At 54.9% G+C, this 24,305-nt stretch overlaps 3 protein-coding genes across 6 annotated transcripts; 2 read left to right on the forward strand and 1 right to left on the reverse strand.

Moving 5' to 3' along the window:
* Positions 1-1,944: 1,944 nt before the first annotated feature.
* TMEM221 (transmembrane protein 221) lies at positions 1,945-7,239 on the forward strand. Its single transcript, XM_054050143.1, has 3 exons — positions 1,945-2,250; positions 5,837-5,922; positions 6,178-7,239. Exons 1-3 carry the CDS (start codon positions 1,973-1,975, stop codon positions 6,687-6,689), a joined length of 876 nt encoding a protein of 291 aa, XP_053906118.1. The 5' UTR covers positions 1,945-1,972; the 3' UTR covers positions 6,690-7,239.
* Positions 7,240-7,380: 141 nt separating this feature from the next.
* BORCS8 (BLOC-1 related complex subunit 8) lies at positions 7,381-16,048 on the reverse strand. Its single transcript, XM_009568286.2, has 5 exons — positions 15,970-16,048; positions 13,722-13,834; positions 9,501-9,565; positions 9,029-9,136; positions 7,381-8,031 (listed from the first exon to the last, which is right to left on the reverse strand). The coding sequence occupies exons 1-5, from the start codon at positions 16,004-16,006 to the stop codon at positions 7,989-7,991; spliced, it is 366 nt and encodes a 121-aa protein (XP_009566581.1). The 5' UTR covers positions 16,007-16,048; the 3' UTR covers positions 7,381-7,988.
* Positions 16,049-17,369: 1,321 nt separating this feature from the next.
* On the forward strand, positions 17,370-24,055 carry RFXANK (regulatory factor X associated ankyrin containing protein). 4 transcript variants are annotated; one of them, XR_008447266.1, is made up of 10 exons: positions 17,370-17,404; positions 17,876-18,078; positions 18,734-18,948; positions 19,147-19,224; positions 19,840-19,920; positions 20,948-21,013; positions 21,180-21,280; positions 22,286-22,411; positions 23,016-23,377; positions 23,706-23,773. XR_008447266.1 is itself a non-coding variant. In XM_054050142.1 (10 exons), exons 2-10 carry the CDS (start codon positions 18,741-18,743, stop codon positions 23,762-23,764), a joined length of 867 nt encoding a protein of 288 aa, XP_053906117.1. In that variant the 5' UTR covers positions 17,908-18,078; positions 18,734-18,740; the 3' UTR covers positions 23,765-24,055. The 4 variants fall into 4 exon arrangements, 2 of the variants coding, with proteins under 2 accessions (XP_053906117.1, XP_009566580.2); XM_054050142.1 differs by lacking the exon at positions 17,370-17,404 and having other exon boundaries at positions 17,908-18,078; positions 23,016-23,082; positions 23,297-23,377; positions 23,706-24,055; XM_009568285.2 differs by lacking the exons at positions 17,370-17,404; positions 17,876-18,078 and adding an exon at positions 18,094-18,283 and having other exon boundaries at positions 23,016-23,082; positions 23,297-23,377; positions 23,706-24,052.
* The last annotated feature ends 250 nt before the right edge of the window (positions 24,056-24,305 follow it).

Raw genomic sequence — 24,305 nt, forward strand, 5'->3', positions numbered from 1 at the left:
CCGGGCTGGAGGAGGCCTGGCCCTGGCAGGGTGCCCGGGACATGCATGGAAAGGCCACATCCTGATGTCCCTGTGTCTCATACACAGGGGAAATTGGGTCTGGGTTTGAGTAGGGAAACTCTGCCTCAGTTTCCCCACTGCTCCCAAGGCGCAGGGTTTTTCCCAAGGCAACGAGTGACCTATAGAGTGAATTTGCCTGAGTTAATCCTCCTCTGGTCCTCCCCAGTTCCCGGGGGGGACCCACTGGAAGGGCAGATCGCAGGCGGAAAGGTGCTTCTGCTTCCCAGGATATTTATAAGCCACGGGAAGCTGATGCTGGCCCCAGGGCCATGGCTGAGGGCAGGGCAGCGCCTCGCGGGTCCTTTTTCAGCCTCGTGGGACTGAGAACATTCTGGGTGCTCCCACCGATGCGGTGAGGATGCTCCCGCAGCAGGTGGAGACCAAACGCAGCTCTTTCCCAAGGAAAGAGCGATTATGTGATGGTGGTGTCTCCTTCTCGCCACCCTCCCTCTGCTTCGCCCCCCGAGGCTGGTCTTGTGTTTCTGGGGGTTGATCCCAGGATTTTCCCAGGAGCGGGAAAGCTGGGGCTGGCCCCGGAGAGCCAAGGGAGCAGTGGGATGCACTGCTCAGAGCAGCTGCAGCACCTGCCTGTCCGTCCATCTGTCCCTCCACCTGCCTGTCCCTCTGCCGCTTCACCTGTCTGTCTGTCCACTCACCTGTCCCTCTGTCCACATGCCCATCCCTCTGTCCATCCACCTGTCCACCTGCCTGTCGCTCTACCTGCGTGTCCCTCTATCCACGCACCCATCCCTTTGTCCTTCCATCCCTCTGTCCATCCACTCACCCATCCCTCTGTCATAGACTCACAGAATCACAGAATGGTTTGGGTAGGAAGGGACCCCAAAGCCCATCCAGTTCCACACCTGCCATGGGCAGGGACACCTCCCACTGGATCAGGGGCTCCAAGCCCCATCCAACCTGGCCTGGAACCCCTCCAGGGATGGGGCAGCCACCACTGCTCTGGGCAACCTGTTCCAGGGCCTCCCCACCCTCATGGTGAAGAAATTCCTCCTCATGTCCAGTCTAACTCTGCCCCTCTCCAGTTTATCCCCATTGCCCCTCGTCCTGTCACCACAAGCCTTTGGGAACAGCCCCTCCCCAGCTTTCCTGGAGCCCCTTCAGGCACTGGAAGCTGCTCTGAAGCCTCTTCAGAGCCTTCTCCAGGCTGAACAACCCCAACTCTCTCAGCCTGTCCTCGTACAGGAGGTGCTTCAGCCCTCCGATCATCTTTGTAGCCTCCTCTGGACCCGTTCCAACAGCTCCATCTCCTTCTTATCTCCTTCTTATCTCCTTCTTATCTTCTGTCCCTCCACCTGTCGCTCTGTTCCTCCTCTGCAGCCCCGGGAGCTGCTTCGCTACGGGACGAGAGACCCCCGGGGGTCTCGGGGCGGTGCGGGGGCCTCGGGGCGGTGCGGGGGTCTCGGGGCGGTGCCGGGGGTCTCGGGGCGGTGCGGGGGTCTCGGGGCGGTGCGGGGGGCAGGCGGGTCCCGCCCCGGGAGGAGGGGCGATCCCGCGGGGCTGCAGCTCCCGCAGCGGGATTGGTTCCCGGTTCCCCGTCCCGCGCTCGCCGGGAGCGGAGGGAACGCAACTTTGGTGGCACGGAGCGGCGTCTGCCGGCCCCGCTCCCCTCCGGTTCCCGGAGCCTCCCGGTACCCGGTATCCCCCCCGCTCCCCTCCGGTTCCGGAGCCTCCCGGTACCCGGTATCCCCCCCGCTCCCCTCCGGTTCCCGGAGCCTCCCGGTACCCGGTATCCCCCCGCTCCCCTCCGGTTGTCGGACCCTCCCGGTACCCGGTATCCCCCCCGCTCCCCTCCGGTTCCCGGAGCCTCCCGGTACCCGGTATCCCCCCCGGTACCCGGTATCCCCCCCTGTTCCCGGCCCCCCCCGGTTCCCCCGGGGTTCCCGGTGCCGCTATGTCCGCCGCTTACCCGCCGCGGGCTCTGACGGTGCTGCTGCTCTTCGGGACGCTGGCGGCTGCCATGGCCCTGCTCGCCTCCAGCCTCATCTTCCAGCTGCCGGCGGGGCGGGCGGGTCCCGGGGCTCTCCCCGAGCCGGTGGCCGCTGTGCTGCTCCCGGTCTCGGCCGTGCTGGCGGCGCTCTGCCTGGTGCTCAACGTCAGCTGCCTCCTGCTCTGCCTCCTCCACGGGTACCTCAGCACCGAGCTGTGCCGGGGGCAGCCCGGACCCCAGCGGTGAGAGCTTCGGGGGTGCAGGGGGGGTTCGGGGGGCTGCAGAGATTGGGGGTGCAGGGGGGGTTCGGGGGGCTGCAGAGCTTGGGGGGGCAAGGGGGGCTCGGGGGGCTGCAGAGCTTGGGGGGTGGCTCGGGGGGCAGCAGAGATTGGGGGTGCAGGGGGGACTCGGGGGGCAGCAGAGCTCGGGAGTGCAGAGGAGTTTGGGAGGCAGAAGAACTTGGGGGTGCAGGGGGATTTGGGGGACAGCCAGGCTTGGGAATGCAGGGGGATTTCGGGAACAGTGGAGTTCAGGGGTGCAGGAGGATTTGGGGAGCAGCAGGACTTTGGGGCAGCAGGGCCTGGGATTGCAGAAGGGACTGAAGGGGACAGCGGGGTGTGTGGATGCAGGGGGATTTGGGGAGCAGCAAGGTTTAGGGGTGCAGGAGGGTTTGCGGGGCAGCAGGGCTTGAGAATGCAGGAGGGTTTGGGGAGCAATGGGGCTTGGGGGTGCAGGAGGGCTTGGGGGCAGCACAGCTCGGGGGTGCAGGAGGGTTTGGGGGGCAGAGGGGGGCTCTAGAGCCTCAGGGGTGCAAGGGAAGCTCAGAGGGGTCTTGGGCACCCGGGAGGGGAGGGGGGCAGCAGGAGCTGGAGAGGAAGGTCTGCAGGGGAGGGAGGGTGCTGGGGGGGGGGGGGGGGGGGGCAGAAGGGACTGCGGGAATGAGGGGTGCAAGGAGGATGAGGGGTGGCGCCGCTGACCCAGGACCTGTCACTGGGCACCTGTCCCCTCAGCGTGGGGATGCAACCCTGCCAACCCCTCCTGCACCCCAAGATCTGGCCTTTGCTGCCCCCCCCGCCCCAGGCACTGCCCTGTGAAAGGGGGCTGCAGGGGGAGAACAGCTTCCAAATGATCAGATTTAAAGGCATTTTGGTGGAAAATGGTCTGTACGTGGAGGTCCCTCAATGTAGCTCATGCGATGGTCCTCACAGGACCGTTTTGGGACTACTCTGAATTAAGGAAGTCAAAACTCATTTAAAGTAGATAATAACGCTTCAAGTTACTTGTGTCGCTAATTAGACAAACCCATCAGTGCTTCATGACGGCTGGAGGGACTCCAGCAAGCAGCGTCTCCTCTCGGCATCTTCCAAGCGAAGCCAATGCTGAGCATGCTCATTAACGAAGGAGAGCAAAATATTTCTGTGAAACACAATGTTCCCACAGCAAACTTGGCTTTTGGTGGGACCTCAGCTTCTGCGGGAAAAACTGTTAAAAGCACTAAATTCTCTATCAGCTGTAAATGTGTCTGAGATCCAGAGAAGAGACGGCTCTAGGGAGACCTTAGCGCAGCTTCCAGTACTAATAGAGGCACCAGGAAAGCTGGGAGATTGAGCTGAAATCTTAGAAAGAAATGTTTTGCTGTGAGGGTGGGGAGGCCCTGGCCCAGGCTGCCCAGAGCAGTGGTGGCTGCCCCATCCCTGGAGGGGTTCCAGGCCAGGTTGGATGGGGTTTGGAGCCCCTGATCCAGTGGGAGGTGTCCCTGCCCATGGCAGGGGGTGGGACTGGATGGGCTTTGAAGTCCCTTCCAACCCAAACCATTCAGTGATTCTATGACCCGGTATTGATTTGCGCTGTAAAATACTCAGTTTGGAAGTTGTGAGGGTCAATTTTGTAACCCTGAGGGTGAAACAGGAGCAGCGCTAATCAGGCAGCTGGATGCAGAGCCACAGGTAGGGAGATGGAGCGTGCCCCGGCCATGGGACAGCCCACATCCAACAGCAGCACCTTGTTCAAGGACTTACAGGACAGAGCAACCATCACTGCACCGCTGCAGACCCTGCTGGTTCCTCTCAACAGGCAGGGCAAGATGTTCCCAATTTGGTTTTAAATAACATTTCTGTGCTCTTCTCCAGAGCCCCCGGCAAAACAAGAGGCTGCTCTGGGCTCTGCTGCAGGCGATACGAGGTGTTGGTAGGGTTGGGAGCCAGGGTTGGTGTCCTTCAGGCACATAACTTAGTCTGGCCGTGCCTCAGTTTCCCCAGCTGCGACCTGAGGGTTACACTTGTCTTTGTAGGAAGGGATGCCGTCTGCAGGCTGTCCCAGGCAGGAGGTGCTGGTGGGACGCAGCACCTCTCCCCAGTGGCGTGGAATGCCATTAGCCGCCGTCTCTTCGTGGCCGAGCTGGCCTGGCCCCACCGGGCGCCGGTTTCATTAGGGGATCCGCTCACGTCCCAGGGACCTTTCCCACGTTGGGCCTGTCACACTGAATTACCACTCCACTTCTCAGTGCTGTGCTCAATAGTCCGAGCCAGCTCCAAACAAAGTCCTTCTCCTCCCTGCTAATCCCTCTCCGACTCAGGTAATTAATAAAACAAAGCGGCTGCTCTTCCCCACCAGCAGTGAGGAGCGGGAGCAGGTCCAGGCTCTATTAACGGTTCTTGGCTGCGGACTTCTCGCGCAGCCGGCAACGGCTGAGGGGCTACAACAAGCCCCGGAGGACGGGAACAGGGCACAGCATCCCAGGCTGCCGAGTTCACTCTGTGGGGTGGAAGGAACTGGCATTGCAGAGGAGCAACATGACAGCTGGTCCTGGCAGGACAGTTGTGCTGCTGCCCCTTCAGCTGGTCCTTCCACACCAGGGCATGTTTCCAAAGGGCTCTGTGAGGCTTCTGGAGGTGGGTGGCAGGACCAGCAGTGCTCTGTGCACCCCTTGTTGCTCTGAGGGACAGTTTGCATCTTCCCAGCATCCCTCTAAGCACTCCCACTGTATCCCATTCCTGCCAGCATCCCTCTAAGCACTCCCACTGCCAACCCTCCCCGAGTTACCCGGCACCTGGCTGCCACACTACACTGCGTTTCCTAACAACCACATCTCGCCTTCCCAATTAGTGGAGGCATCCTCTGGTGGCAGCTGCCTCCAAAACCCAGTGAGGACTGAGATTTGCCAGGTCAATCTGGCTCTGAAGATGCCCAGGCAGAGCTGCTGGTGCCTTGGCGGAGGAAAGCGCAGGCAGCCGGCGCAGGGGTTGGTGCAGGATGGGAAACAAAAGCCCTGCTGGAAAGAAGCTGGTCTTTTCACGTGTTTTAAGAACAATTCAAGTACCAAGCCCCTTCGAGACAAAAGCCTTGCAATCCGAGCTGAGCACAGAAAACCAATCCCAGGGGTGGAGAACCTGGCCTTGCTTAATTCAGTGCACCAGCACTTGACTTGTCACTCTTTCTTAAAGGGGGAGGCTTGACAGCCTCAGTTTCATTCCCTGCTTGCTCTCAGGGTCAGCTGAGCAGCGGCAAAAAGCCTCCAACCATTTCTCTTCAGCTCCCCTGCTCCATCTGCGCAGCTTGAACCAGGCAGGGAAAGTTTGACATTTCAAGTAATCTCAAAATCTCCCGTTCCAGAGTGGGAACACCACAGCCCAGAGCTGTGCAATCCTGCAGCCTGACCGAAACCCCAGTTCACAGAGGTCCTTGAGCTCATGACCCATCTTGGAAACTCTTCTCTATGCAAACCCAGTGTTTCAGTTTCTCAGCAAGAGCCTGAGTATTGGTGTTTTTCCTGTGCTGAGATGAGGGCCAGGAGATAATGCAGACCTGTGTTTTTCTCCTGTTTTGCAGGGCAGACTGGTTCCTTCTGGACAGCCGGACAGTTCGCCATGCTGCCATCGGCTTGTTCTGCTGCGGGGTCTCAGTTTACCTAACAGGCAAGTGCTCATTTCCCACTGTGTATTTTCAGCCCAGCCCATACATCCTGTGCTGGCTGCTGAGTGCTCGTGAGCTGCTGAGGTTCTACTTCAGCATCGGGTTTGTTTTGCAAACGGCTTTGCCACTTCATTCCTGTAGTGCAATCTTTCTCTTCTCAGTGACCAGCCCTCATGGAGACTAAAGTTTGCAGGTCAGCTGCATGGCTTTAGTCTTTCTGGCTCCTCAAGCTCTCCTGTGCTCTCCTCTCCTTCCAGCTCTCGCTATCTACATGCTGTTGCTCTTTGAACTGGAAGCCGGCATTGCCAGCGCTTGTATCCTCTCCTCTGGCATCATCGTCCTGCTGATCACGGTGACGCACGCCCTGGTACGTGCTTCCCAGGTTTCACGCCGCAGCCGCTCCGAGGTCTCTCACACCCTGTACGAGAACGACTCTGCCCAGCACGGTGAATCCTCCACCAGCGATCTGAACAACAAGAACGTGGCTGCACCCCAGCCTGAGATCCACCGGGAATTTTCCTTCCCTCCTTTCCTGGAACACAAATCCCAGCTGGGCTCTCCAGCCAGCAGCAACCTCACTTCCTCAGGCAGTCCTGGGCTTTGTTCTGAGAAGGAGAGCTACAACCTGCCACGAACGCACCGGACCCTGTCGGCAGAGTCAGCCCTGCTGCAGGCACAGGGTAAGCCCTGGAATGGTGTCACGCAGGAGATGAGGAACGTGCTGTCACGCAAACCCGGAGCCTCGGGCAAGGACTCGACTCTGGTGTGAGTGGAAGTGGGACCTTTTCGTCTCATCTCATCCCAAGGGAGCTTCAGGCACTGGAGCGAAGATTTGCATCTCTTAGAGCTTAACAGAGGTCCCCAGGAGAACAGAGCCAACTGTCCAGGGTGAGGATTGGGAAGGGGTTTGCACCCCAGCCCTCTGCTGTTTGCAGGGCAGAAAGCACAGGGAGAGGCAGCAGCTGTTACCATGAAACACAAGCAGGTTCAGCTCACTCCGTCGCTGCCGTGACAGGACACCATGCTGGTTGCTCACAGCCCAACACTCCACCAGTCCTGCCCAGGCCCAGGGAAGCAGCACACTCAGTTCTTCCCCAATTCCTTATCATTCAGCAACCAGTAAAACATTTCAGGGTGTGGAGGCAAACCGATTCAGTTCCCCTCTCACCTCCCATGCTATTATCCCGAAGATATCTGTTATCCTGAGCACAGCACCATTTCTTCGGGAAGTCTAGCACTGCTTTGATCCCTGCATCCTTGGTAAATTCCTCAGCAGAACAGAACTGTTGGTTCCAGGAGAGTTTAACGCTGAAGTCGCATCCTATTTAAAGTGACCTCCAAAGCCGTGCGCACAGCTCTGCTTCCCACTGCTTGCCAGGGGAAGAAGAAAGTCCTTTTTTGTTGTTGTTTTTTTTGAAGAACAGGACAGTTTCTTTTTTTCACTTGAAAGGCCTCAACTCTGCATGTCTTTGTTTTGCCCCATGCCCTTCGAAACACGCAGAGCCAGCAGGCTCCAAGACCCCCCAGCCCGAGTGAGCAACAGGGGAAGGTCTTAGAACTTTCTTGTTTTTCCTTTTTATTATTGTTCTCACTAAAACCAAATTCAGCAACTCCCCTGGCACACGCGTGAATAGCTCTCCTTGCAGAATGCCTCCTGAACAAAGCTGAAGTATGCCCACATTATGTCTTTATACGCAGCTGACTACAAAACACTGAAAGCAAGACCTAGTTTTTCGGACAGATTTCTGTGGCCAAGAGGTAGAGAGAAGAACACCTCATAGCAGTCTGCCATCAAAAAGAACTAGAAAGGATAAATCCTCCCCATTTCCCTTTAGTGAAGTGCTCTGGAAAGGGACACGACTGCTCCCCAAAGCACCCCGCAAAGGTAGTCCTGGCCCCAGTGGCAGCGTTTGCCTTCTCAGGTGCAGCACCTCACCAGGAACGGAGCGGCAGACAGAGGGCTCTGTGCAGCTTCACAAGTTAAGCCAACGGTTTCTTACTCCTCCCCGTGGTTGGAGAACATAAAGCTGGGCTGGAGAAGGGGGCGGAGGGCAGCCAGTCTTTGAAATCACGAACTAGCTGGAGGATTCTTGGCTTGTGGGGCAACAGTGCTGTAAAAAGAAAGAGAGAGTCATGTCCAGAGGGGCAGACAGGGCACCGGCAGCTGTAAGAATGCGAAGAACCAGGGGCTCCCTCCAACAAAATCTCCCTGCTTGCAACAGGAGAGCGGCAGAGACGAGGACACCTTTCAGTGCGCTATGCAGACCATGGAACAATGCACCCCAGCCCCCATGGGTGTGAAGGTGGCAATCTTCACAGCAAAACCCACTAAAAATGGTCTGAGCTGCACAGTGTGACCCTGCCACACAGGCAACTGGGGAAACATGGAACCTGAACCACAACTGCCTAAGGCAGCACCATTCTGCAGAGACAGAGCTCTCTGTTTGCTCCAGTTGTTTCATCAGGGATGGGCATTTGGGAGTTTTCTCACTCCTCCTCAGTGAGACCCCAAAACTCAGACCATTCTCTGGAGAGACAAGCAGACTAGACTCAAATGATCTGCTGGAAGGTGTTTTAGTAGCTGCAATTCAGCTGCAAACATACAAAAATGCCTCACCATTCTGCTCCATCTGCCAGCATCACTTATCTCTATAGAACTCTGCCCAAAAAGAGCCACTGAGATGACAGAGAACAGCACCAGATGCAGCCTCTCGCCTACTCCATCTCAGCAGCATCATCTCAAATGCCATCAACACAAAGATTTCATGTTTTACACACCAAACAGCCCTTTTTAAACAAGGAAATAAATTATTTTCCAGTTGCCCTTTTGTAAACAAGATTATTTGCTTCCCAGTAACAAAGACAGAAGATCACTGGAAGGCAAGCAGAACACTCCTTCAAATAATAGTCTAGAACTGAGACAAATGCTTGGCGTGTTCACACTGGGCGGCATTACACAGAATCAAAGAATGGTTTAGGTTGGAAGGCACCTTAAAGATCATCCAGTTCCAACACCCCTGCCATGGGCAGAGACATTTTCGACTTTCTATGTCCCGAAAGCCAGCACAGTCACTTGGATAAAGAGGCAGTGTTGTATCCCTCTGCTACCTGCGGCCCTGGGCAGTGTTCAGCTGATCCTTCAGGGCTATGGCGTGTTTGAGCAGACTGTCGATGCTCTTGAAGTAGACACTGCTGTCAGTCATGTTCTTTATGGCACTGAAAGGAAAGAGAGTGGTGGAGGGAGATGGAAGACTGGTTAGTGTTTCCAAAGGCACCCTGGTTTTAGAGCAGACACCCGCCGACAGAGAGGACTGTTAAGAAACCTGAGCTTCATGAATCTTCACACTCTAGCTAGTGGGTGGATTTACTGCAGGAGACCAGCAGGTCTGCACCGTGCACAGAACTGGGGAAGAAGTGTCACACTCATCACAGTGAAGCCCCCAAGATGCAGGGAGAACCGCCTTGCACCCTCACACACCCACCGACTGTGGCTTACACCAGGGAGGCCTTAGGAAAGTGCAGGCAGCTTCTGCTTTGCTCCTGCAAATCTGAGCCTCATGCTTGGAGGAGTCTCCTGTACCTGCAGGCGTACTCCACAGTGTAGATGGCGCCTTGGCTTTGCTCCTCCCAGTTCTGCATGTCGGACTGGAAGAGAAAAGAAGGTGGCATCGTTAGGTGCACACGGACAGGTGCAGCCCACAGCCCTTACCAGACAAGGGCTCTGGCTGCCTTGCACTGGAAACTGCTTTTGGATTCTGTCTCCTGCTTGAAAGTCTGTGACAGCTCTGTGCTCCAGGTGCCGTGTAGCACTTAAAAGAAACACTTATTGCATGTATTTCTGGATGGGCTACCGGTTTTCAGATGTTTTAGCCCACAAGCCAGCTAAGAGCCATGGTCACCAAGCAGCTGGTTGCACCACTGAACTGAGTGCAATGAACCAGCCGGATGTTGCAGAGTATTGGGATGCTCAGGCAGGCAGTCAGGATCTGAACTAACACAGCTCTCACAGAGCCCAGTCCTTAGTCCTGGATGCAACACCAGTTGAAAGTTTCTTTCACAACACTGCAAGTTCTTACACCGTTGGACCTGCTGTTCTCACAGCCATGAGCGGCCCTGTCCTCCAGTCCGCTCCGAAACTCTGGCATCTGATCCCAAACAGCCGTCAGCACCGTGCCCTTCCTTTCACAAGCATGAGGGAACCCTGAGAGGATATGCAAACTCAAGAAGCACTGCATGCAGCCAGCGCTGGCATGCGAGGCAAGTGTACGCTGCAGCTCCAAGGAACAGGAAAAACAAACAAACCCTCAAATCGTGGTGAAAGCCCAGCTGAGTTCAGAGCTGCAGCTCAATAGGTAATTATTTCAAAAGTCCTGAAGTAGTTTGAGCACTCTTTAAAACATGTTCTCATGGGACCTGATTCTCCCCTCTATTCTGCTGGATCTAGTTACAAGCCAGAGGAACTCCAAGGGCCTCTTTCTGTGGCTGAAGGAGCCTGGGTAGGAGCTTGGACTGCATCCAGAATCGCTCCTGCTGTTCAAAGCCTGCCCTGCATCAGGATGCTTGACCACATAGCTTCAAACTACAAAAGAAACAAGCCTCTACATGCAGCGCCCTAGGCAGTTCTCTGCAGGAGAGGGGCCTTCAACCCAGGACTTGCAACCCGACCGAGATCACGCTCATCCCTGAGTCCAATTGTGTCTAACAGAACTCCGTCTGTTGCTGGGAACAAGGTTTGTGTGCAGAGGCAGCTGCTAAAGCCGCAGGCACCTTCCTGCAACTCCTCACCCTGCTCTCTTTGAGAGCAGCCAGATGATCTTCAACAACTGTTTAGACCCCAACACACATCAGTCACATCACAGCCGCTTCCATGCTTCTCCCATGTCTGAGCACCCATAGATTGGAATCATTCCCCAGAATCAGAGCCGGTGACATCTGTTCCCGGCATTCCCACCAATTCCTGGGATACTCATGTCCTTAACTAGGAAAAAGATCTTTCCTTAGAGCTCCTCACTTCTTAATCTTTTCTTGATGTCCTTTCTTCAGTTCCCAGGACGTGCTCTTGGATGCTGTTTAAGAGCCAACGTCATCTATTAATACACAATAGCACTAATGATGTATTACCGTCACTCAGAAGTAAATTAATGAGGAGACAGAAGTTCTCCAAAGACACGGGGAAATCCAGAAAGGCCGCTCCGTGTGGAGCAGGGCTTAGCGCAGCTGGGACACGCGGAGGTGGCAAGGGCCTGGCATCATGCTGTCTCTTATCAACAAGGCAGCAAATCTGTTTCAAGAGTCTGAGAAGGTGAGGAAGATATTAAGGTTATTGTTTTACCAAACCACATGAAACTGCTTGTTGTAAAGGCATGGAGGTGACCTTCTCTGTGTAGAAACTTTTCTCCCAGACCCCTCCCTCCTAATTTTTCCTAAGTTTAATCCCTCTGGGAATTTCAAGGGCTGCATCTCATGAGAACTCATCCAGCCAGAGACAGAGTTGCTGCACAGCTCAAGGAAAGCTAGAAACCACCAATAAATCGTGTTTCCTTTATACATTACCTACATTCTGGGACTAAATTATCTGAGAATGGATCCACACAGAGCATTCCTTTTTTTTCTGTTCCGAGGAATCAAACCCACTTCACTTTAATGCCTTCACTCTGATGTAGATAAAACCTGACAGCGCTTTCACGGTGCGCAGCCCTGCTGACACCCTCCTGTTCCAGTGTCTGGCCACAAAGCCGATGGGCTCTGGCAGAGCAACCCAAAATATCCATCCCCATCTACCGGAATGCTCCGCGGGGATGATAGTCCTGTCAGGGCCTCAAGCGTGTCCTTGTCTCCTGGGGTTTGGCTGCCTTGGCTCAAGGGCTTGGTAGGCCCAGCCCATTCCCTGCAAACAGCAATGCCTGAAAGTTGGATAAAATGAGACTGGGATTAAGGACAACGGAGAGAACTTGACCACAAGCCCATTACCAGCAGCCCGGAAGCACAGTCGGGACACTGGCCTAGCCAAGTTATGTTTAACCTTCCCAGTTCCTACCTGGGACTGGTTTATCAGCAGGGAGGAAGAGTGTGTTCCCAGACACAATGCTGCAGCCTCAGAGCAACCGAGCTCAGGAGCTGACAAGGCTGGACCAGAAGGCACGAGCAGCAGCTCTCGATCTGCTGTTGTTCCAGCCACCACAAATCATTTTCCTTCCATTTTCTCCCAGCTCATGTCACATCAGCACACAACTGATTGCAGCCAGGAACGAGGAATGCGGTTAAGAAGCTGGAATTGCCAAGCAGTAGGCAAAAAGAAACGGATGTGAACAGCAGCACCTCTGAGCAAGCATCAGGAACTGTTTTTGAACACCAGAGAGGTAAACAGGGACTGGGGTGGCACCAGCGCACTGCCCCGGGACAGAGAGCACCGTGTGGTTGGGTCAGCTTTGTCCTGATGAGTATGGCGAGCTCTTCCTCAGGTACAAACCCCAGGGCAGAAGGGCAGCTTCAAGGCTGTAAGTGAGGCAAAGACCAAAGGTATCTACAATCGTGCAGGGAATACAAGGTTGCTGTATTTGCTGCTGGTGTCCTGTGTGACCTCCTTTCTCACAGGAAGAAACTGAGAAACAGCAGCAATTTTGGCTACAAAAGAGAATTCTCTGGGATGGCTGCAGCTAGGAAATGAGCTTCACTGAGCCAGAGAGGTCACAGAATGCTGTGGATAACTGCGATGAGTGTGCTGGGCAGGGAAAATGAGAGAATCAAAGGTTTCCAGAGATTCTGCCCAATATATATCCTGCTGCCTAACAACACGCTCTGTGTCCAGTGCCTTCACTTGGCTGTCGCTTCCACTAGCACTTCTGCACTGCCCCTCATCCCCGATACACAACGATGGAAAACGATCTCTTCCCTCTGCATGACTTGTCATACAATTTGCTCAATTTCCTTTTGTTCAGGATGCATTCCCTGAAACTGGGACTATCTTGATTAAATGAGAACGAGCGACAGCTCCGCAATAACATTACAAAGCTGTCTCCCGTGTGCCAGTGATGCAATCGCACAAGCATGTGCTATACATACATATACATCCCTATACCTACCACTGCACACAGGCACGTATATAAAACGTTAATAAATAATTGAATAATAAAGTGTCACAATGCAGGTTAATTTGGAAAGCAGGGCTGTAAAGCAAAGGTGAAAAATGGAGCCTGACAGTGCATTAGCATAGACATGAAGCAGTAATCTATTCATGAGACATCACTCCTAATGAATCATGACTGGCAGAAGAGGGAGAAGGACAACAAGGCTGGCATTAAAGTGTCTGTGCTCCGTGCTTGGGAGGAAAGCAGGAACACAGCTGTGAGATGCGATTCATTACCCTGCTTTGCCTCATGTGGGCTCTTTGCACTTGTTCCCTCGCGCTCCCCCTTCCCTCTTCTCAACCTCTCCCTTATTTTATGTAGGAAATAAAACCCTCGCAGCGCAGGCAGGGGTAATATGATTTAACATCTCCCTTCTCCCTGGACAAGACAGACTATTCATTTTCCTTTGTTTCCACACACAACTCCAGACATGTGAGCATGGGGTTGGGCTCTCGAGGGTTTTTTTTACCCCTTCAGGTAAATTTGCAATGCCTCTGCATGTGCAGTTCAGACCAAGCAGGGTCCTGCAGCACCTCAAACCCTGACGGCTAATCTCCCTCCTTCCCACTTCTCCCCAGGGAGGTGAAACAGGGATAAAGTGCCAAGTCAGGAAAAAACACAGCTTGTGTCCAACTATGTCACAGTTCCGGAGTTCAAAGTGAAGCAGAACTCACCTTGTGCTGCGCAAGCTCCGGAAGGGATCTCCGCACGTGCTCCTGGAGCCGATACAGTGCCACGGAGGGCTCGTTGGCCAGGACGTACATGCTCTCTGTGAATTTGTCTGTAACTGCAATGAGAAAAAACAACAGCGTTATGGGAAGTGGGGGCTCTTGATCAGGGAGTGCAGGGACAGGACAAGGCGGAACGGTTTTCAGCTGGTAGAGGGGAGATTGAGATGAGATCTTAGGAAGAAATGCTTTCCTGTGAGGCTGGGGAGCCCCTGGCCCAGGCTGCCCAGAGCAGTGGTGGCTGCCTCATTCCTGGAGGTGTTCCAGGCCAGGTTGGATGGGGCTTGGAGCAACCGGATCCAGTGGGAGGCGTACCTGCCCATGGCAGGGGTTGGAATCCAATGCTGGTCCCTTTCTGACCAGTTTGGAGGGGCCAAGAAATGAGCAGAGCCCAGCAGTGGCCCGGCTCCCATTCCAGTGCCCCGCAGCCGCCCCACCCAGCTGGGAACACCACATAGAATCATAAAGGTTGGAAAAGACCTCTAAGCTCATCCAGACCAACCGTCAGCCCAACCCCACTATGGCCACTAAATCACATCCTGAAGTGCCACGTCTACATGCATTTTGAACCCCCTTCAGGGACAGAGATTCCACTGTTTCCCTGGGCATCTCCCAGTCCGAAAGCTCCCTGTCTCGTTACCAACCCTTTGGGTTCATCCCTGCTCAGAGCTCCAAGTTCTCCTGTGCCTCAGCCACTCCTCGCTGCAGGGTCCTCCTGCTGCTCCCCTCCAGACGCCTCCCCGAGGTGACATCCTAAACACGTCCACGGAGGCGACACAGTGGATGCAGACGTGAGCTTGGGAAGCTTCAGTGGCCTTCCAAGCTGCTTCCCCCTGCTCCCACCTCTCTCCTCCTGGCCCAGCCCGTCTGGGTTTGCATAGCTGCATCCCAGCTCTGCCCTCTCTTTCCCTGCAGGTTTGCAAGGTGAACACTGACAGCTCCTAGTCATTAAGAGTCACAAAAACCAGAGATGCTTTCACTGGAGGTGAATCCAGGAGGGTTTTGCCAGGCAGAAGCAGAGCACAATGTTGTGTTTTAAGAAAAAGGACTCTCCTCCTCCCTCCAGAGCTTATTGTTATGCCAGCACAAAGACTGAGCCTCCTGAATAGGAATGGGAATAAAGGGAAAGCTTTCCAGGAATAATTGCACCCAGCCGGGGCAGACACAGCTCCTGTCTGTCTGTCTGTCCTCCTGACACGAGAGACCTGGCAGACCCTGGTGGCAGGGCAGGAAAAGCAGAGATGGGGTGGGAGCAGGGGGCACAAGGCAGCTACCAGGGTGCACAGGGATCCCAACAGCCCCCCCCGCCACATCCTCCCCTGCTCTGTCACGACATCCAGCTCCCCATCACGACCAACCCCACAGGCCTCGCTGTAGCTGCAGAGCCCTGTCACCGCCTGCGACACCCTGCCACCATTCACCCACCACACCTTGCTCTCCCTCAGCCTACCTTTGACCCTCATAACCCACAGGGCCCTGTTGTGACTCTTGTTGTCACCGTGGGGCCCTGTCCCGACTCCTACTGTCACCACGGGGCCCCATTTTGACTCCTGCAGTCACCGCAGAGCGCTGTCACCACCCGTGACACCCTGCCACCACCCACTCTGCCGCACGTTGCCCTTCCTCAGCCGACCCTTCTCCCTCAGGACCCTGTTGCGACTCCTGCTGTAACCACTGGGCTCTGTCACCACCTGTAACACCCTGCCACCCCCCACCCTGCTGCAACTTGCCCTGCCGTGGTCTATTCTTCTCCCTCAGGGCCCTGCCACGACTCCTTCTGTCAATGCAGGGCCCTGTCCTGACTCCTACTGTCACCACGGGGCACTATCGCGACTCCTGCTGTCGCCGCAGAGCCCTGTCACCACTTGTAACACCCTATCACCAACCATCTTGTCACACCTTCCCTTGCTTCGCCACCCTTCTCCATCACGGCTCTGTCGCGACTCCTGCTGTCACGGCAGGGCTCTGTCGTGACATCTGCTGTCACCACGGGGCCCTGTTACCTCCTGTGATACGCTGCCACCCTCCACCCTGTCGTGACTTGCCATGCCCGGGTCTGCTCTTCTCCCTCAGGGCCCCGTCGTCACTCCAGCTGCCTACAGGAGTCGCGACTCCCGCCGTCGCCGCCGCCACCACCCCCGGCCCCCTCAGACCCGCGGAGCCCAGCCGCGATCGTCCCCGTCGCCGCTCCCACCTTTCTTCACCTTCAGCTGCATCTCCGGCTCCTCCATCCCTCCCCGCGCCTCTTCCGGCTTCCGTGGTGCGCGACCAAAACCGCCCTGGCCGGAAACAACGCCCCCCACAGAGCCACAAAGGGCCCCGGCTGGAAACATCTCCTCGGCGCATTCGTTCCGCCCCAGTCCTCCCCCCCCCCCCAAAAATTATTTGGGTGGAAAAGATCTTTGAGATCATCGAACCGTTCCTGTCCGCTACTGAAGCACACCTGAGCACCTCATCTGCACGGCTTTTAAATCTCTCCAAGGATGGGGACTCTACCACTGCCTTGGGCTTCAGCACTCTGTCAGTGAAAAAATTTTTCCCTACTATCCAATGTAAACCATGGTGCAACTTGGAGCCATTTCCTCTCATCCCATCACTTTTTGCTTGGGAGAAGAGCCCAGCAACCACATCACCACAAACTCCTTTCTGGGAGCTGCAGAGCGATGAGGTCTCCCCTCGGCCTCCTCTTCTCCAGACCAAACACCCCCAGGGCCCTCAGCTGCCCCCACACCCTCTGTTCTCCAGAGCCTTCCCAGCTCCGTTCCCTTCTCTGGACACACTCCAGCTCCTCAGTGTCCTTCTTGGAGCGAGGGGCCCAAAACTGAACCCAGGATTCCCTAGTCAGGATGAGGATGTGAACCCTACTCAATCACAAACTCTCCCTGCCTGATCTCCCTTTCCTTGTTCCATCACATGCTTCCAACTTTGATTAACTCCACAGTTCATAGTTTTCCTAAGATGAAGTGCCTACGCCCTTGAGCAGAGACCGGGATGTTTATAGAAGACATGAAGTCCCTGCATCTCCGGGCAGATATTAGGATGTTTGTAGAAGATACCAAGTGCCTGCGCCCCTGGGATCAGGATGTTTGTACTGAATAAAACGAGGTGCAAAATCCATTCGAGGCTGGAGCACCCAGGGCAGGCGGAGCAGGGGGATCCCATGGGGGATGAGGGATGAATGGGGGTGACCTGTGTGTCCCCCCACTCAGTGGGGAACCGCCTCAAACTCCTTAGCACGTATCACAGAATCACAGAATCACAAGGTTGGAAAGGACCCATTGGATCATTGAGTCCAACCATTCCTAACACTCCCTAAACCATGTCCCTAAGTACTTCATCAAAGATAAAGAGCGAGCAGGGCTTTATCCGAGATCCTCTGCTAAATCGTGTGTACCCGTATCAGTATTTCGGTTTCCTTAAACCAGGTAAGTGATACCTATTCATTAACATTTTTCAAACACCTCTTGAATACCGTAATTATTTTGGGGAAATTATTTACATCCATCTGTCTCAGGGCTATGTCATCACCATCTGTCTGCGCAGGTCCAAAATTCTCCTTTTATCAACTTTTTTTTTTTTGTGGTCTCCAGCAGAGTAATGAGTGTTCTCCATCTTCTCCTGATGATCATGTGAGAATTAATTGGTAAGTTTTGCTGCGGCTGTTTTGTGTGTTTAATTATGTCATCATATAAATCTGTCTTGTAAGATGTAGCTGGTTTAGGTCAAGAGATAACCCGTCTTAGGGCTGTGAGAATTTATTAATATGCTTAGTTGTCTTGTAAGATGCAGCTGTTGTGGGTCAGGAGAGAACCTGAAGGGAGTCTCCGGACAGGGTTGGATAATCTAAAAAAAAATAATGAACATTCTTTGAGGATTTATATGGTTCTTTGTCTAAAACTATATATACCCACTGCTTTTGTAAGATGATATGCCTTTTTTTAGAAGGGCATCCAATTCAGAGCTGAACTGTAAAATAAAAGTATTATTGCCTTTGCTTCGAAGACTTTGTCCTTTTCAATATTTTGCCAGTGAATGAGTGTTTCTCACAATCCTTAACACTGTAGTCCTTTCTCCTTATACAGTTTTATCTTATCTTACAGCACAGACCACCAGGGCTTGTTTATACACAACCCACGCTCATCCAACGCCTTCCAGGAAACGCTTGCTGTATTCACACGAGCTCCACGCACTCGCAGACACCGTCCCGTACGCGGGATGCCGGTGATCACAAGGTCACGCTGACTCAAAACAAAGCTTGCACAAGGAAGAAAAGAACAGAAAAAAAAAAGTTCAATCCACAACGGTAAGATGGCCACGCCGTCCCCCGAAAGGGTCTGTCGCTTTAACGCCAGGCTTTCCGCCTTGCCCAGCCTCCGTTCGTCAGCGCAGGTGGAGCTGGACTGGGGACCCACTGAGCCCCCCGCTTCCCTCCAGCAGCCCCCCAGCCTTGGCCAGAGGAAGGGGCCACAGGCGGGAACGGGGAACTCCTGCACCGGAGGATGCTGGGGGTGAGCCCAGAGTCCTTGGCGCGGAACGGCGGCTTGGCTTGAGCCCCGCCAGCCAGCTTGGGGACAGGGGGGCTGGAGGCGGCAGTGGGGTAACTGGGGAGCCCTACCAGCCAGCCTGGGGATGGGGGGGCTGAAGATGGCAGTGGGGTAACTGGGGGAAACGGGAGGTTTCCTCCAACCCTCCCTGGCTTGGCCCCACTGCGAGCGGGAAGACAGGCATGCTGGGATGAGTGGTTTGGCGACAGTCCCGTGATGGGAGCTTTTGTTGCCACCATTGCGGGGAGTGTGGCCAGGGAGGGCAAGCGGGACCCCAAACTGCGCTGCCGGCACAGAGGAGTTTGGTGGCTGCAAGTGCTCGGGGACCTGGCAGCCTCCCCCCTCCCTGCTGCCCCCTCCATCCTGGGAGACATCTCCACTTTTTCCACCTTCCTAACGTGCTGTGTGTGGCAGCTGCCCCATGGAAGGTGAAGAAGCCTCCACTCGTCTCGTGGAGACCCCCCCGAATGATGAGGATGCCCAGGAGCTCCAGAAAAAGGGTGAAAATGAAGCCAAGGGAGCAGCATCCACAGAGGAGCTGGCTGTGAGAAGGGACACGGGGGACAGCAGTGCCCCCCGGGAGCATCTGCGGGCAGACCAGGACAGGACACGCTTGGACCACAGGGACAGTGAGTGCTGGGGGTGACAGGGTGGTGGGGGCTGAGGTGGGACATGCATGGACCTGGGACCCTGCAGCGTCTGTCCCTCTGTAAACTGGGATTAGCCTGCCCTGAGGTCGGGATGTACGCAGGTTGGGTCTCATCATGCCACAGCTTGCTCCCCAAAAAGCAGAACCGAGGTCCCTAACGGCCACACTGGTTTCACAGGTGGAGCAGACGCTCTCCCGAAGCCCTCAGCTGCCTGGAGGGACAAGCAGAGGAGCACCAACCTCTCCGCCCTGGACAGTGAGTGTTGCGGTACCTGCTGCGCACAGATGCTCAGGCTCAGCCCCAGTGGGAGACAGGCATGGGAGAGGTCATCTGGGTCTGTCGTTCCACAAAGACAGCTAGAAAGAAGTCTTTTACTGCTGCCAGTCCCTCCAAGTCCAAATCGAGATGACTCGTGACAGCAGTGAGAGGTCACTGCAGCTCTGGGCAGTAGAACCAGAAGCTCTTTCTGTATATTTTCCTAATTAAACTACAAATAGCTCACTGAAAACACATTGCGAATTCCAAGGGAAGTTCTTCAAGGGTAGGAAATATGAGTGCATCCCCCAGACTGTCCCCCCTGCAGTGTACCATTTGCAATTATGCCATTAATGCCAGATCTCTGCTTCTCGTGGTGCCCCAGATGGACCCTGCCCCTCCTTGGGCAACTTTTATCTTCCCTGCACGCTGTTCAAACCGCAGTCTCCAGGCTCTTTACGTGCGAGGGGATAATTCCTTTTTCACCAGACCCAGTTTCTGCCAGGGACGGGAGGGAACAGATTTGGATAAGTTGCTCGAGACCTGAGCTTTCATGAAGCTCTTGGTCTTGAGTCAGTGCAGCTCCTCCCTGACTCTCTCCTCTCTCCGGAACAGGTTTCCCCCTGAAGCATTCGAACACGCTGACCAACAGGCAGCGAGGCAACGAGGTCTCAGCCCTCCCAGCCACGCTGGACAGTGAGTACCGCTGGGCAGAGCGGGCTGTGCACCCCGGGCCGTGGACATACCCTGCTGTCTCCTGCTGCCACGCTCTTCAGTGCCCTCTCAGGCTTCTCCCTGTTGCTCTCAGCATTTGCTGTGTCCATCTGTTCCCGCCGCTGAACAGCGTTCGTCACGGTTTAGCCCCACTCCCAGCCTGGATGGCAGCTAAACTTGGGCAGTCGTATCCCAGTTCCCACCACCAGACGGAGAGGGGAAAGGGAAATGAGGGGGAGAGATCCATGGGCTGGAAACTTAAAACTGAAACAGCTTTCATGAAACAATAATAAGGAAAATATTAATAAGAGAATAATAAACCACATACAAATATACAAAATTGAACCCCTCAATGACTACATCACCGCTGATGCTGCAGGGCAGGCGTGGGGAGAGGTCCCTGGCTGGACTCAGCAGCAGAGAGGAGATGGATTTGGGAACGCGTGGATCAGGATCAGGCAGCAGAAGGATGTATGAGGTTCTCACTAGCTGCCAGCCACTGAAGAAGAGGTCTTGACCCTTATGATCCCTCAGTTTTATACCGGGCATGATGTATATGGCATGGAATACCTTGTTGGGTAGTTTGGGGTCAGCTCTCCTGTCCAATCCTCGCTGCAGGTGCCCTTTAGACTTACGGCATTGCACCAACTCCAAGATGGCTTTGGTTTCTAAAGGAATAAGCATAAACAGTGGCCTTTCTGCATATCAGTGCCCTGTTACTTTGGTGATTAACTATAAATATTAAACTTTATCACTTCTAGAGACAGACACCACCTGAAAGACGTGTTGTAAACTCTCAAAAACTGAAGTTACTTAGAAGAGGCTTAGCTGAAAAGTTAGAAAATCGGTCTGCTTTAGCTCAAACCAGAACAGTGTCAGTTACTCATTGGGCTTTTTGGGGCTTGGATGGGTAATCGCCTCCCAGACTTGCAGGGACCAACCTGTAGACAGTGGATGCTGAGCTGGGGAAACATTTTGTCCTGATGGGTGAACTCCTTCTGTCCCTCAGCGTTGTCCATCCACCAACTTGCTGCTCAAGGAGAGCTCAGCCAGCTGAAAGAGCATCTTTGGAAAGGTAGGTCTCTTCTGTTGGGTTCTTACCCCAGATCACACAGAGTCATAGCAGGCCTTTTGCTAAACCCTTGGCTTCATTTAAAGCCTTCACTGGGTTTACTGAGGCGACAGGGAGCAGAGGGGGCTTTACCCATCCTGTTTATGATGTGTCATCCGTGTTTGTGCAGGTGAGAACTTGGTGAACAAACCCGATGAGAGAGGTTTCACGCCACTGATCTGGGCTGCAGCCTTTGGAGAGATCGAAACAGTCCGTCACCTACTGGAATGGGTAAGGCCATGCTCACACAGACCCTGTTAAAAGGAAACTTTCCATCTCCAGCCCTGCTGGCTGTCAAATTGTCCAGCACTGTCCTGATACCATCTCAGCCAACCTTTCCCATGGCACCAAACAGGACGAGTTTGCAGAGCTAACGGCTCAGACGCTGTTGGATGCTGCTCCCCACTGGGCTATGAGCTAAGTCAGGAGCATGAAGAGTCTTATCTCACAGCTAGCAATAACTGTTTGTAATTAAATATCTGCTTATTGGTAATTTGAGATCAGGCTTACCACTTGGGCCCTGTAATCTGCCAGCAAATGTGTTCGCCGAGGTATCGTTGCAGTTAATGAACTCATTGCTGCATCGTCCTTGAGTGCCGGGCTTGCAGTCGAGCACCGTCTGGGGGTGAGCAGGAACCACATCCTCCTGCTGTCTGGATCAAGCTGCTCCCCAAAGCTCAGTCCCACATCCATGTGTCTAATGACCGCTGAACACTCACGCTACATAAAGGCTGGCCAAACTCTGGCTCTCTTACTGTATTAGCAGCAAAATCACAATGCATTACCAGAGAGACAAACCGAACCCAAAATAAATGAGGTGATAAAGGCTATAATGAAGTCCAGGAGAGGTCCTGGTTGACAGGGCTTGGAGGACAGGGAGGTTTTCTATGTAAATTGGTAATAAAGGGATGGAGGAGACTGTACAGGATCTAGACAGGGCCAGTAACGCTGAGAGTGGTGATGGGGAAAAGGGCTGAGTAACAGGAACCATCAGGCGTAGTTACTGACACGTGAGAAGGGCTTTTAAGTCCTCACCTGAGAGGTTCGATGATGATAAAAACATGCCCAGTAAGGACTTTAGCTAAGGAGAGGTCACTGGGAATGTGTGAGCCGTCTCTGCCCCACGAGGCCATCCAGGATCAGCCCCCCTGGGGTACCCAGCAAGGCTGTACCGAGCACGCCGGGTCCCATCAGGGCTCTTCCACCCCTCGAGGCTGACGCCTGTGCCGTCCCCAGGGCGCGGACCCCCACACGCTGGCCAAGGAGCGGGAGAGCGCCCTGTCCCTGGCCAGCATGGGCGGCTACACCGACATCGTCATCATGCTGCTGGAGAGGAACGTGGACATCAACATCTACGACTGGGTGAGTGCCGCCGCCGCGCTGGGAGTGACACCGAGCGCTGCACGGGGCTCCGCAGAGCTCATTTTAAGAAGCAGCGCCTCATTTTAAGCTCTGCCCTCGCCGGATCCACGCTTCTCCCAGAGGGTGGAATGGCCACAGCACCTCACACCCAGAGACACTCCTTCCTCAGGGCAGGAAGAAGGGAGCAGAATGAGTTCCCATCATTCTGGGCTGTGTTAGCAGCAATTGCTGTCTCCCAGCTGCCCCCCAGGCTTGCAGCGCTCGTTTGCCTGCTCATGCGGTTGCTTCGAGAAATTAATCCAGATAATAATTTTAAACGATTTCCTCAGCTGCTCACACTGGTGATGTTACCACAAGGAATCGGCGCTCAGAACTTCAGGTTGCCTTTAAAACGACACAGTTTAAAAGTTAATTGTGTGGCAGACAGAGAGAAGAAATCTTGTGCAGAGCTGCTCTCTGAGAACACACCGAGCCTGGTGCTGGGAGAGGGTGGAAAGGGGATCGCGGTGGGTTGGGGACCTACAGCTCTGGGAGAAGCAGGAGTTGCGTGAACACGGCCCGGCGTGAGGCCGGCAATGACACAGCCCCTTCCCTCTCCCTGCAGAACGGTGGCACTCCTCTGCTCTACGCCGTGCGCGGCAATCACGTCAAGTGTGTCGAGGCCCTACTAGGTAACAGGGAAGATCCGCTCTTAGCCTCGGCCTCCAATCGCTACTCGTTGGTCATCACCTCGGGGAGAGAAACCAAGCAGCCCAGGGGTGTCGTGGGGGGCTGCTCAGCAAGGACGGGCACCTCTTGGGGGTCCCCTCACCCTGTGTCTGACCTGGAGGGGCTGCCGTGCCGGCAGGGGAGTGCTGTGCCCTGATCCCCACTGCCTGCTTGCAGCTCGTGGCGCCGACCTGACAACGGAAGCAGATTCTGGATACACCCCGATGGATCTGGCCGTGGCCCTGGGACACAAGAAAGGCAAGTGTTCCCTCCGTGCCTGGCAGGGAGCCCTGCCTTCCCTTCCCGAAAAGCCTCCAGGCAATTCCCAGCTTCCAGCCTTCCTTGGGACTTGTTTTAACCTTCCAAAGCTCCCTAGAGAAACTAGGATGGGTCCTGTTCCCCCTGCTTGCCCTCTGAACCAGAGCCGTGCTGGGACAGGGCAGATGGCAACAAGCCTCTGGAAAAAAGGATTTTCCAGCCTCCCACTGGAAAATGGGAGCAAAACAGTGACCAGATCCTGGCCACAGCAGCACTGGCTTCTCACAGGCTTGACTTCCCTGGGTTTCACCCCTCTCTCCTCCCTTAGTCCAACAGGTTATTGAAAATCACATCCTCAAGCTCTTCCAGAGAAAGGCGCTGGAGTGACACAGCACTCACGCGGTGCTGCTGCAGCTCCAGGGCTTCTCCCGGATAACGCGAGGCTCTGGGACCAAGGCAGCCTCACCCAGCCACCCCGAAACAGGGAGCGGCACGACGCTTTGAGCAAGGAGCACGTGGAGGAAGCTGGGAACCACCTGCCCTCGGCACAGCCACGCTTCTCCCGCGGAGCAGCACGCGCCTCACACCCAGAGACACTCCTTCCTCGGGGCAGCTGTGGCTCTGCCCTGTCGGGGCTCGGCTGCTTCGTGCGTCTGCATTCAGGTATTGCATTACTGGAAGTAAATTTTCCTGCAGCCTCTGAAGCCCTGTCCGCTGCCTCAGCCCATCGCAGCTGCCAGTCCCTGATCCCAGCACCAGCTACTGGGGAACTGGGCCACCCACCTCCCCTCCCCGTGCCACTTGATGCCTCTCCAGAGATGTCTCTTTGAAGAGGGAATCTCCCTCTTGCACCCATAAACTTGCCAAGCCCTCCCTGCACGCAGCGCTATAACCAGACAGGGAAATATCCACAGGCAGGAGCCAAATC

The sequence above is a fragment of the Cuculus canorus genome, chromosome 27, assembly GCF_017976375.1.
Source record: "Cuculus canorus isolate bCucCan1 chromosome 27, bCucCan1.pri, whole genome shotgun sequence".
In the NCBI taxonomy this organism is placed as follows: domain Eukaryota; kingdom Metazoa; phylum Chordata; class Aves; order Cuculiformes; family Cuculidae; genus Cuculus; species Cuculus canorus.

Coding starts and splice junctions, on each gene's coding strand:
- BORCS8 (XM_009568286.2), bottom strand. CDS start 16,006: ATGGAGGAGCCGGAGATGCAGCTGAAGGTGAAGAAAG. Junction 13,835..15,969: donor GCAGCTGAAGGTGAAGAAAG/GTGGGAGCGGCG, acceptor TTCTCATTGCAG/TTACAGACAAATTCACAGAG. Junction 9,137..9,500: donor ACTGTGGAGTACGCCTGCAG/GTACAGGAGACT, acceptor CTTTCCTTTCAG/TGCCATAAAGAACATGACTG.
- TMEM221 (XM_054050143.1), top strand. CDS start 1,973: ATGTCCGCCGCTTACCCGCCGCGGGCTCTGACGGTGCTGCTGCTCTTC. Junction 2,251..5,836: donor GGGCAGCCCGGACCCCAGCG/GTGAGAGCTTCG, acceptor CCTGTTTTGCAG/GGCAGACTGGTTCCTTCTGG. Junction 5,923..6,177: donor GGTCTCAGTTTACCTAACAG/GCAAGTGCTCAT, acceptor CTCTCCTTCCAG/CTCTCGCTATCTACATGCTG.
- RFXANK (XM_054050142.1), top strand. CDS start 18,741: ATGGAAGGTGAAGAAGCCTCCACTCGTCTCGTGGAGACCCCCCCGAAT. Junction 19,921..20,947: donor CCTCCCAGCCACGCTGGACA/GTGAGTACCGCT, acceptor TCTGTCCCTCAG/CGTTGTCCATCCACCAACTT. Junction 22,412..23,015: donor ACATCAACATCTACGACTGG/GTGAGTGCCGCC, acceptor CTCTCCCTGCAG/AACGGTGGCACTCCTCTGCT.